At 44.4% G+C, this 12,659-nt stretch overlaps 2 protein-coding genes across 2 annotated transcripts; both read right to left on the bottom strand.

Annotated features, from left to right (window-relative positions):
* Positions 1–1,341: 1,341 nt before the first annotated feature.
* LOC108026564 (uncharacterized) lies at positions 1,342–3,250 on the bottom strand. Its single transcript, XM_017097515.3, has 6 exons — positions 3,086–3,250; positions 2,970–3,026; positions 2,527–2,914; positions 2,402–2,464; positions 1,958–2,315; positions 1,342–1,903 (listed from the first exon to the last, which is right to left on the bottom strand). Exons 1-6 carry the CDS (start codon positions 3,115–3,117, stop codon positions 1,716–1,718), a joined length of 1,086 nt encoding a protein of 361 aa, XP_016953004.1. The 5' UTR covers positions 3,118–3,250; the 3' UTR covers positions 1,342–1,715.
* A 2,941-nt stretch (positions 3,251–6,191) lies between these two features.
* Positions 6,192–7,414, bottom strand: LOC108026497 (spaetzle-processing enzyme). Its single transcript, XM_017097443.2, has 4 exons — positions 7,180–7,414; positions 7,082–7,124; positions 6,847–7,025; positions 6,192–6,792 (listed from the first exon to the last, which is right to left on the bottom strand). Exons 1-4 carry the CDS (start codon positions 7,382–7,384, stop codon positions 6,398–6,400), a joined length of 822 nt encoding a protein of 273 aa, XP_016952932.1. The 5' UTR covers positions 7,385–7,414; the 3' UTR covers positions 6,192–6,397.
* Positions 7,415–12,659: the final 5,245 nt, after the last annotated feature.

The following is a 12,659-nucleotide window of genomic DNA, read 5'->3' as shown; positions in this document are numbered from 1 at the left end:
GAAACAAATGAGCGTCGTAGTCGCACTGAGCCAGAGACGTTGCCCCAGGACATTTGCCGCATTGTGGCTTCAAAGAAGATAGGTTTCGGTCTGCATCTGTGTCTCTACGTCCGTATCTGTTTCTGCGAGTGTTTCAAGGCAAGAAAAGAGTTCCCACATTCCCTCTATGTGAGAATATCGCCCTCGGTTCGATTGGCATCTATTTTGGTGGGGGCCTCAGCAAAGTTGGCTTATTTGCGCCCTGGGAGGCTCCAACTATATTAATAAGCCCGCTAATGGTCGGTGGTTTGGAAATAAAACGGAAATGGGTGTATCCAATTAACATATCAAAAGAAATAATTAATTTGAAGCTTGTTAAGAGCTTCAGTTATATAAAAATTAACTGAGTGATTCAGTTTTATCTTCTTTGGCTTAGAAAATAAAATTATGAAATATGACATTTTCTACGAACATCTTATCATGACCCAAGAAGTCATAAAAATTGTAAGAATCAACTATGAGCAATGGTAATACCACTGAAGAACGCAAAACTAAGCGCAGCGTAAGTCCCCCAATCTGCGTCCAGATGATTCACAATTAACTTCCGGTAAGATTGAAACGTTCGACAAAAATAAATATGTTGTAAAATTTTATTCACAAACATAATATAATTATATTATTATTTACTTCGTTTATAAATAGCTGTTTTGATACAAGCTGAGAAGTTCTTTCATTGATTGGGATTCCTTTTGCTTCTACCTCTAGAGGCGAGTTGGATTTCGTTCTTGTCAGGCCAGTGGGTAGATTTCCTGTTCGGATAGAGAAAGAGGTTGGAGGATGGGAATGAGAAATCGTCCTCGGGGCATTCGCAAGATACTTTACTCTTGGCCCCCCTCGTTCCGCAGGTAGTCCGCATTGTTTGTGTTGTGTTTACGTTGTAAATGGTTGTTGCAACGACCTCTTCCCATCGGCCGCGCTTTCTGACGATTTCTGGGCCTCGAACAAGTTCGATGTTGGCTGCGGCCGAGAAGTATCTGTGATTTACGAGCGTCTTTAGCCGCTCACAAAAATGTTTTCAAATTACACAAATTGTGCCATGCGGGCCAAAGTTTGAGAGGTATCTCCATGCCCGGGGCTAAGGCCACGGATTAGTCGGCCCGGGGTCGTGACATTTATCCGAGTCAGAGCCATGGACTGTGGAAGGGGTGGTAGGGTGGGCAGGTGGATGAAGAATGGCCGTCTACTGTTTTTGCACTCTGACGTTCCTTTGCCGACAATGGAATTTCAATTTACCAGCGACGAAATGTTTTTGCAACACGCGCCGGCAATTTAAATTTATGCATGAACATTTTCTAATACCACTTAGAATAACAGAAATAATTTATTATTTTTAACACTTTACAATTTCCGCGCACTCTACGTGTGCGTGCTGTATGTGTGCTTATGGGTTTTCTGTTCTATTTTGCCAAAACAACAAAGCTTAATATTTGTTTTTCATTTGGTGGCCCGGCACCAGGTGGGACAGGTGGGAAATGAGGGGCGTGGCACCGCGGAAGAGGCGTTGGAGCGCGAGTCCTATTCAACACTTTGTTGTGGACCAAAAACAGCAAAAATATCCGTGTATAAATATTTTACAATAAATATTTCACCATGGAAGAAGAACGGAATAAAAGCGGTGCGCCGTTCTGTTATTGAAATGCAAAATGTTTGATTAAAACTTCAATTTCGCTTGCCCATTAAAATATGGGGGCTCTTAGTAGACGCATCACATAGTAGAAACTCTTCATCGGCAGGCCCGAGCCGTGCAACTTGGCCAGATATCGGTTTTCCTCATTGACACTGCTGCTAACATCGTACCACAGGATGTAGACCAAGTAGAGCACGGTGACCAGTAGAAAGATTAGGCTGTAAGTGTGGTTTGCATCTGGAGGTTGTGGCTTTTTTAATAATTGTTCTCTACTATTAGAGTTCTTCTTACCAACTAATTCCAGTATAAATTGCATCTTCTGTAGAGCCCAGGCCTTAAGAACCTCATCTATATTCACCTTTTCCATAATATCCCTGGAATCCTTTGGGTCCTTTTTGACCAAAGCTGCCGGCTTTAACATGCGATTATTGCGAGCTGCTTTTTGGAAGATTGCCCTTAGGGTTTCTTTTGGGTTTTCCGAGTATCTGAAGGACTCTAAATCGGATTCTACCACATGTGGCTGAACCTCAGCCTTCAGTGTGTTGACCGCCGTCTTTTGGACGGTGTCTTGTGCTCGAGAGGATTTTGGTGCTGTGATAATGGGCCGGGAACAAAGAGTTTGAAGGCTCTGTGGAATCCTTCGATGCAACTGATAGAAGAAAGTTAACACACAATTTAGTTCAAGTAAAATTTGATTTATTCTAAGAAGACGTTTAATGTTAAAGAATACTTTACCTTGCGATAAGGTTTCGAGTTTAGTGGTCCAACTACTTTTTTAGCATAATCCTTGTTTCTCTTCTGTTGTAAAAAACGAATGTATAGATTAATACATTGATATGAATATATAGACATTTATATACTTGTTTCCTGGAGCCGTCCATAAGAAGCATTGAGGGGCTTCTTCTTCTGTCATGACAAGGATTCCCTAACTTGATCCTGTCCACCCGACCGCGCATATGAGTCCTAACATTATTCGGAGCATTCTCTTTAAAAGGGTCCTGAACTTTGACCTGGCGTCGAAACCTGTTCCTTCCACATGAACTGTCGCTTTCATAGGTCTGCTCTGTATCCATGAGCTGCAGGGAGAGATTATATAGATTCTTGCTGTTCGACTTGGAGCTGCGTTCCTGGAGGCTGGGCAAATCAGGTGCGGCTTTCAAGTGACGATCCTCGATCCCCTTAACAGCATCAGTGCGAATGTGCCCATTGGGTGCTACAGTAGTTCGACTGGCATAAACTGAAGTCAAGCTGATGGATAACGAAATTAGGAATCCGGTAGTACTCTAAAAAGAAAGATACTTACGATTCAGCCACGAACTTCTTGGGTCTGTATATTTCGACAAGATCTTTGCCATAATCTCTGCAGAAAAATAAATGTATGAATTAAGAAAGGAAGTTATTTTGTGGAAGTAAACGTACTGCCTCCTAGGGATGACTTGTATTCGCGGCATTTCTCTATTTGATCACTGTTGGCAATCTGTGAGATGAGAAAATGAAAACTGTAAAACTGTTGGATTGAAATTTGTGTTGTCGGGATGTGAGCCGAAAATATATTTGGCATTCCGTCCGTTCGAATCGAGTCTCAAGGGCTGCTGTGCTGCCGACCGCCCGGGGGTACATTTCACACATTTTCGCATTAATATGCAATTAAAGCGGAATTGTTGCAACTAGTTGCAGTTGCAACTAGCGAGCTGTGTCCGTTGCGCAGGCGCATACCCCGGGCGCTTCTCCACGACCCATCCTGGCGATCGCTCGGGGCGCTCCTCAGCTTCTATCTCCGGCTGTTTCCGCCCCTCCCCCGCTGCCCGCCCCGCGCCAACTCCCTTGGCCGCTCATCAAAGCGTCTAAGTCCTGCGGCAACATTAACACAGCGAAGCGCAAGGACCTCGCTGCCTCTGCCGGCGTCGCTGCCCGCCGCAGGACACTTTTTCACGCAGCGACGCTTTTTCGTACAGTCATCGTGCAGCGAAAGCGGTTCTCATCCGCAGCTCCTTCAACTTGGTTCCGCACTTAGTACATAAGCCGCTGTACATAAACAGATGGCCACTGGGCGAAAAAACCTGCAGGATTATGCTGAATGAGGAGGTAATTATCTCAGAGCAGAGTGTCAGCTGTGCGTCAAATACCGAACTCATTGGTAAACTATGTGATTCAACCTGTTTGTTTTAAATGTCCAACAATTTTTTTTTAAGTTAACCTGTTTTTGACTGAACCCTATTCTGAGTTGCTTGAAACTCTTTTGAAACAGAGAACTTCTTGCAAAAGAAGGCACAACCACACAAATACGGCATGTTTTCTCATAAAACGCATTTTTTGCTTATGCGTCGTTATATTTCCCAACCAGTTAAGCATTCAAAGTCGTAAAATATAAGTTTGAGACGAAGTCTTGCTTTGGGGAACATGTAGGATTAAAGAAAAGGCAACAAAAACATCACCTGGAATCACCACAGGTTTGGTCCCAAAATTAAAATTCTTAATATGAGTTCTAGGTCTTTCGTAGCATGCCATTACATTTGTATATATTTTGTGGTTAATACCGAAATTTTTTCTAAGTGTGGCCCTTGCTGGCGGCCATTTGGCATGGCGCAACTAAAATGCAGTTGTTGTTGCTTTTTTCGCTTTTCGCCGTATTTGTCTTCTGCTGCTGCCGCTGCTTTGGAATTGTTGGCGGTTCTTTGCCATCGCCAGCGGCTATTTGAGGCAAGAAGTTGGCCGGCGGCTCCGGCGGACAGCCAAAGCAGCTGACAGGACGCCAGACGATGACTTGACTCCGGCTGTGACTTGAAGAGTTGACTGCCATTCCCTGGCCGACTTTAATTGCGTTTGAACTTGGCCAAAAAAGTATATAACTGAAGCTACTCACGCAAAAATAAAGAATTTGGAAGTCGGAAACCGAGAACCGAGAACCGAAATTGAATTGTTATTCATTCAATTAAAAGGGGCGGTCTGGGGCGGCAGCTTATTTAGATGCCTAGAAACGCACTTTGATTTTGATTTTGTTGTATGCAACTGTCAGTTGCACGCATTTCCAGCCGAATGCATTTGCACAGAGATACTCAAAGGGGGCTTATATTTTCAGGTGGGTGGGGCGGAAAGCTTCGTTTGTTGCGCTTATTCATTCGAATGTTAATTAAATTGTATTTAAACTGCATCGACTTTTGACATATGCCTCGGCTGCGTTGCCTGCTCATTGAAGCGCCTAATTTGATCAGAGAAAAAGTCTCGTTTATGAAATGCATATCCTTTGACTGGCGAAAATCAGCATTAAAATGAACTCCTTGGTGGAATTGGGAAATTTAATGCACACAGTTCATAAACTGGTGTCTGGAAGTTATGGGAAATTAAATTCAAGGAAACTCCTTCTTTATAGGGTTTTGAGAACATTTCAAAGAGGATACCCTACAGAAGTAGGTAAACCCCTTGGGATTATGTTAAATTTGTCATACAAAAATTAAAATGCATTCAAAGCAAAAGCGAAAGCGAGCATTCTTAACAAATTAAAAATTCAAGAAAATGTGTTCTACATATTTATCATCTTTAAGCCGCCGACTTGGCAGACAGAAACGTCGTCAGCAATGCGGCACGGTTCCGTTGAATTTGCTGAATGCACTTCCTGCTGCACGGGAAATTAAAATGCTGCCAATGCGGCGTATGTGTAATATTGGGGCACACACTCGGAGACAATGCTCCTCCGCATGGCAGGATGGCAGATAAGCGGAGGCTCGCCGTCGCCATAATCATAATAATAACAATGCCCGGCTCCGTTGCGGAGTCATTAAGCCTCGTTTTATGGCCATTGTGCGGGGCACAGCTCCTCCAGTGGATCCTATCCCGTCCTATCCATCCTGGCAGGCCAGTCCAGCTGGCCAATTGGTATGCATATTTGGCTATTAAGTGCAGCTCGGAGAGTGCGGGCGCAAGAGTTATCTTTAAGCCACTAAATTGCGGCCGATAAACGCGGCCAAAGCAGGCGGAATACTTAATGGCACGGGGCAGGGGCTAGCCAAAACTTTTGGCCATCCCGGCCGTCGTATCAGCTGAAAGAAATTTTAATTAAATGTCGCCGCAAACGATGCGGTAATATGCAACGAGTCGAACGGAAAAGGAGTCGAGCACCCAGCCAGAATCCATGGGTGTCGCTTCGCAGGTAGGGGGGCATTATTTTAGCGTTCAATATGATTGCAGCCTGGCGGGCCATTTGCCATTTGGCTCAATTTATCACACTGCCAGAGTGCCAGACGGCCACGGAGCCAGAGCCGGCCAAGCCGGGCCGCTTGACCAGAAATCAGGATTCAGAAATGAGCCCGAATCGGAATCTGAGCCTCATTCCGCTGTCAAGCGCCTCGACTGCACTTAATACCGCTTTCTGACTGCCGTGAATTGCATTTCATGTGTCAGCGTTTTTGGCCGCTTGCCCCCAGCGTTTTCGGGGTATTCGGGCTCTGGATCTCGCACTGGGGTCCCTCCATTGACGGCTAATTTATAGAGTGAGAAATGCGCCCCCAACGCGAGCTGAGCTATTTAATAAGCAAACAATGCGGGAGTAATGCGAAAAGAAATGGAAAATCCTTTGGCCCTTGAACTGCCCTGGGTTACGAGATGGGTTGCCATGAGGGGGGATTGCGAGTGGGCGGGGTTGGAGGTCACAATCACAGTCGCCTTGCAGCGAGGGCTGCTCTCTCCACAGTGGGCACTGAGTAGAGTGGTTCTTCTTTCATCCGAGCATTGTGTTTACACTTTATTGCTCGTAGTATTCACTATCCAGTCCATAAAGTGGGTGACATTTGTGTAGAGACTGGGGGCATCGCAGGTTGGGGTTCCATAGCTGATGATACCGAACTGGAAGACCCGATTAGTGTTATTATAGGGCAAGGTTGCACTCAGGGGTCCTCCCGAGTCTCCGGAGCAGGTGTCGCTATTCAGGCTGCCGGCACAAATCTGGATACCGTCATTTTGTGTTTCAAATAGATCCGTACAGTTCGTAATATCAAGAACGTCTATAATGGCTGTCTTTAGAATACGGCTCGTTGGATAACTATTAGTTTTTCCCCACCCGGTGACCTTGAATAATGGGATAGGTTTTCCCACTTGCTCGTTGACGAGCAGGCAGATCGGCCTGATATAATCTAGAGATAGGTGTTTTAGTTCAGAAAATCCGTATAGACTGTTAAGTAAATTACCTGAAAACGTCACCTCTTCTGCCATCCGAAGGAGAGCTATATCATTCCGATAATTTTCATATTGATACGCTGGGTGGATAAATTCGTCAGCAATATCGATGTCATAGCTTCTTGGTAGGCAACCGGTAGATGTGCAATCTTTCGAGCTTTCTCGATCATACTCTCCTAAGCGCACCTTTCTATGAAATTAAAAAATGGAGTTTATCTCTTAAGAGGATCCAATCCAAATTCATACTTAAATGAGGCGGAAAGGGCATGTGCAGCCGTCATCACAAAGTCTAAACAATAACATTTCAAAATAAAATGAAAATACATATAAATCGAAATACGAACGCGAGTTTATAAGCGATCCCCCCGCAATCGAATCGCCAAGCAGCAAAACCATCCATGGATTCGAAAATATATATGCATCTTCTCCTCCAGTCAATCGCTTATTCCGCGGAAGATTTGCTATCAGTCCACAGTTGTCGTCCAGTAACTTGGCAGATCCAAAAAATAGGTGGAATATAGTTAAGACTCCCAGTACGAAAGCGGTCATTTCGCAGCAAAGGATGAATAATCACTGAAGTGCTGCTTTTTTAATGAACTGACCGGACATACGTACGGACCCCAAGAGATTGTAGCTTACGCAACAACAGAAAACGTTTTATTTTCGCTCTTGGGTCTGGACAGAAAACACTTTATCAGCAAATTTGTGAAACTCGGCGAGTTTAGACAAACGAGTCATTGTGGATTTCACTAGCTAGGTTTAGGGTCCACATATAGGACAAGTGAGAACGCTATAGTCGAGTGCTTCGACTATCAGATACCCGTTACTCAGCTCAAGGGAGCAAAAGGGAAGTGGAGATATAAAAGCAGCAAAGCGATATTTTACGGCGCCACCTACCGGCTACTTCAGTAGATGTTATGTGGGCGGCAAACCATTTGTGGGCGTGGCACATTTTTTCTTTAGGTCAGTCGATAGGTATTGATGAGACAAACACATTTCAGTTAAAATTTTGTTTCTATCATAAAAACTGTAGGCGCAACAGAGTTTCGCGGATTTTGGGCGTTGGAGTCGGCGTGGCACCCCGCTGAAACAAACTTGCGCTGCGCAGGAATCCCAGGAATCGGACATGTTACATACTTTCCGATGCATCTAGTATACCCTTTTACTCTACGAGTAAGGGGTATTAAAATTAGGGGGAGTCTGAAATAAGATTAGTACGTATTGTTAGGGATTAAGTAACTTAAATAAACCATAAATTTTAACCATTTTTTGGATATCATCTTATTAAAATTTTTCTCAATGAGAAAATCACGAAAATGCCTCTATGACTTACCTTATACCAGACTACTTAACATTTGTAAGAGTTCCTTATTTGTTTACATTACCTTAAAATAATTAGTTCAAAAAGTTTTTTAACTCGCTTAGAGAAACATTAGGCCAATCGAAAGAGACTTCTCCTCCCTTCCTTCACCTGTCAGACATCACTGTACCTTTTACACGTTGGGTTCAAAAATTCATCATTGTTGGCTGCTGCTGCTGCATTGTTGCCAAAACCCGCTGCTGCTGCCGCCTCTCCCGCCCCCTCTGCCCCTTCACCCCTCCGCCAGCCTGGCCCCTGCAGCCCAGCTCCCCCACTTACCGCAAACCGAAACTGACTGATGCCTGGGAGCTACTTTTGGGATGAAATATTATAATTACAAGCGAATGTCCCGCGGCCAAGGAGGAGCAGCGGCAGAGGCGGGGGCGCTGGTTTCCAAGGGGGTGGACGGAGTGGAGCGACATCAGCCGAGCATCAGGCAGTCCAAATCGCAACTCTCGCCTGCTCTCCCCGTCTCTTTCCCCTCCCCTGCCTCCGTCTCGTTCTGTTCTTCGGTGGGTTCGGTGGGTTCGGTGGGTTCGGTGTGTTTGCCCTTGGGGCCTTCGGAGCCCCCAAACCCCCGTAGAACCCGACCCCCACTTCTTCTTCCCCAGTCGCAACATGTTGGGACGTTGTGTTTATATGGTCGCCTGCCGGCAAGAGCGTCGCTGATAATTTAGATGCCCTGGCTGTGATAAGCCTTGAAAACAGGTTTCAATGCTTGCAACATGTTCGATGCGGCAACAGTTAGGAGTGGGTGGTCGGGTGGTGGGGTGCTCCACCCCCGATCACTCCAAAGGCGGGTTGTTTGGGGGAAAGGGCCCACCCATTATTAATTGCAACCGTATGGCTTGCAGGTATTTATTAAGTTTTTGTTTAATTTCTAGAACTGGCATTGCCATGTGTATTTGTCTCATCTCATTTTCACTTATTTCATTGCATATTAATTTGGGGCGCGTCACACACACTCACACACTCCTGTGTGTACATACGGCTGTCAGCTTTATTGAAAATTAGCCTGCAGTTAATTTAGCATGCCACTAAAGCTCCACATCCACACATAAACCCCTTGTCGTTCTGGGCCCAAAAGTAATGCATGCAGATTATAACTTAAATATGAAATGTCACGCATTGACAGGCATATTTTTGAAAAGTGTGCAGCAGCAACAGCCAGTTTTACACCTCGGGGCCCATCCGTTTATGGACCCGAGCTGGAGTTGGGGCTGGAGAGATGGATATGGATACGGACTCTCGGATCAGCATCTCACGCCATGGGTAGCCACAGAAGGCAGGCCACAACAGAAACAGGAATTTATGAGGCCTTTTGTATTTGCTCCGAGGCGAAAGTGTTCGAGGGGGGATCGAAATTGGGCTGGAGATGGGGATTGGTTTCGGGTTGGGGATGGGAATGGTATTCGGACGGTGTCTCTGAAACGGACCCCAGAGATGACAAGGGTCACATGCCAAGTGGGGCCGCAACAAGGGGGGCACTACATTAGTTTCGTTTCAACTACCGGAGGCCGAATAGTTCATCGGTTTATCAGTGTGAATACAGGAAACTCTCAATTGGGGATGGATTTAAAATGGTCCGGTATTGTCCACTCGCCAATTACAGAAAAGCTCTCTTAGTGGTAAAATAATGGATGCTGTGCTTAAGGTTATAAACATTTTAGTAATCGTTTTTGTACTGCAGATAAAGAATTCTTGTCCGACTTATTCAATATACGTTTTATTCATTTCAATTAATGCTTATAAACATCTTAGTAACCTTAGTTGTACTGGAGATAAACGTATGTATATATATTTCTTGTCTGACTCATCTAGTAAACATTTCAAACGAAAATATAATAACCAAGTGTCCCCATGGATATTGTAGAGTGGTTATACTAGCAATATTAGCAGAGACACCCTCACCATAAGCATAAGGTAGATATACATTGAGAACCTGTTAAAAAATTAAGTATTTCGTGCTTAAATAAAGTATTTTTAAAACATCGTCAAGAATGAAAAACACTGATCCCAAGATCAAAATACTGCTTCAAGAACGAATACTAATACTTTCGGTCTTCAATCAAGTATGAATATTTCCTAAATCTAGTAATATTTGTACAAAAATAAGAACGATTGTAAAGTACAGTAAAAAAGCGGCAGGCTTCATTAAACGACGAATAATTCTAAGATCAATATACAAATATTATGAAATTAAACCGGATTTTAAAAATATTAGTTTGAGTCTACTTACGATTAAGACTCAGCGGCACTAACACTTTGTTATAACCAAACGCTTTCAGAATTAGCAGTTGGGAATTATTAAAGTTGACAGGTAATAAAATTCAAAAACTTGTTCATGTGAGAACTTTTTGATCACGAACGTTCCTAAATGATATGCGTAAAATCTTTCTTAATTCAAGGCCATTTGTACTTGTTTTGAGCACGATTTTTTTCCCTGAGTAGGGTTCTTCAACCTGTTAACAAAAAGTTAAGAGGTATTCTCCTGAAAAAGAACGGTTTTCAGGCTGATAAAAAAAACCGCTAAGCAATTATATTAAGTTCATGCGTCAATCTGATTTTGAAAGACGTTTATCGTTATGCCATCGAGAGTGAGAGCACCGCAATTACAAACTATTTTCCACTCTTGGCCTGCTGAACCAATTGCTGGGCAAGTGATTCAATTCCAAGGACTGGTCACAGCCTCCGCTTAATTGAGGGGCTTCGACGCATTTCGCACGCTTTTTTCACCTGTCCCCGTACCCGTCCACGCCCGCCCCCTTTCACCTGTCCCCCCTGCCTAAATGCTCGATGCAGTTTGTGTGGGAGGATGGGTGTCTGGGTGGCAGGTTGTCTGCAGGTGTTGCTGGGTGGGTGGGAGAGGTGTAACAGATGTCTGTAAATTGCTTTACTGACTGACTGACTCGCCAGTTGGCTGTTGGCGGTCGCTTAACTGCTGATGTAGCTGCTGCCGTGTTGCCCATGTTGCTGCTGTTTGGTTTGTTGTCAGTCAAAGTGTCAGTATGTATGTGCCCCGCTCACAGGTGTGCGAGAGCAGGTGCGACTGCGAGTGGGAGTGTGGCAGTGTGCGCTGCACTTATAACTGCATTAATACGAGCTTATGCTCCGCGGAATCGGGCGACCCATTAGTTGTTGCTGCTGTAATCGCGGATGTTGCTGCTGCCACATGTTGTTGTTGGCTCAACATTGCACATACAAGCGTGCAACGCAGCGGCATTTTGCTCACAGGTGTGCGGCATTCGCAGCTTGTCAGTGTGGGCCGCGTTTAACGCTACACTTAAACAAACAGCCGCGTGCGTACACAAACAAGCCGCACACACACAGGCACAGCAGGCCGCGGAAGGAGCAGCAACAACAACAGGAACAGGATGGCCAGGATGTGGCCGCCTATTAAGTGATTTTAACACTTTGCGCATGAAAATTGCAAAAAGGCAACGGCACGGCGTTGATAATTATCCCTTAATTGCTTAATGAGCGGCACTTGAGCAGCGCCGCCGACAGAAGCGACGTAAGTTTAATTAATGCCAATTTAATTACTACACCACACACACACGTGTGCGTGTCGGTGAGTCCACTGGGTGGCACTTAAATGCCACATTTGCCGCAAAGGATTTCCACGCACTTTGTAAGTGATTTAAGTGGCTCGGACGGGGCTTAAATATCAGTCAACTTCAGTTAGCCTTATTAAAAAGGAATTATATGTTTGTTATGCATATATACTGTAAAGGTTGTGTCAAATTTGTATTGAAGATTTATTTGGTGTTTAATTTATTTTTATTGATTCCGATTTACGATTGATTGATATTTGTTTTTAATATATTTTGTTCAATTAATCATACCAAAAAGAACACATAAAATACATTGTGGAAATTAATAATGCTTTATCTACATTGAATTTCATTGATGTATTTAATTGTGGCAATAAAAGATTTCAGTTCGCATAACTTTACTGATACAACTCTCTCTCTTCTTCCGCTAAACAATGTATCTTGAAGCGAAGAATTTAAAATACTCTTAAAAATCAGTACTGTTTTCCACTAATTGCTTCCCACATATCTTGTTTGTCTAGCCGAGGCTTATAGTTTCCTAGCCAAAGCGATAGCCGTCGTGTTTGCGGCTTGGTTGTTGGCCGAATGTCTCTATTAGCCAGGGCCATAAGATATTTGGTTGTTTGGCTTGATTAATGTTCACCTGGCCGTGTTCCGAGGAAAACTTAAACAGGCCAGCGGATTGGGAGGCAGTCGGAGACCAGGGGTTGGGGGACCAAGTCCGAGCATTCGGACCTCGCTCTGTGGACTGTGGATTGTCAGTGGCAGCTTCGTTTACGCTCTACCCTTTTCCACAGCCGGATGGCCGGCGGCGGTCTCTTCTTCCAGCGATCTAATCTTGTTATTGCCCTGGCCTCCGTCTCCGGTCCCAGCGGTCTCCAGCTCACCAGCATGCCCATAAAGATATAGG

Source organism: Drosophila biarmipes, chromosome 2R (assembly GCF_025231255.1).
Source record: "Drosophila biarmipes strain raj3 chromosome 2R, RU_DBia_V1.1, whole genome shotgun sequence".
Lineage (NCBI taxonomy): Eukaryota > Metazoa > Arthropoda > Insecta > Diptera > Drosophilidae > Drosophila > Drosophila biarmipes.
Note: the sequence above shows the minus strand (reverse complement) of the source record. Positions and strands in the feature narration are given on the sequence as shown.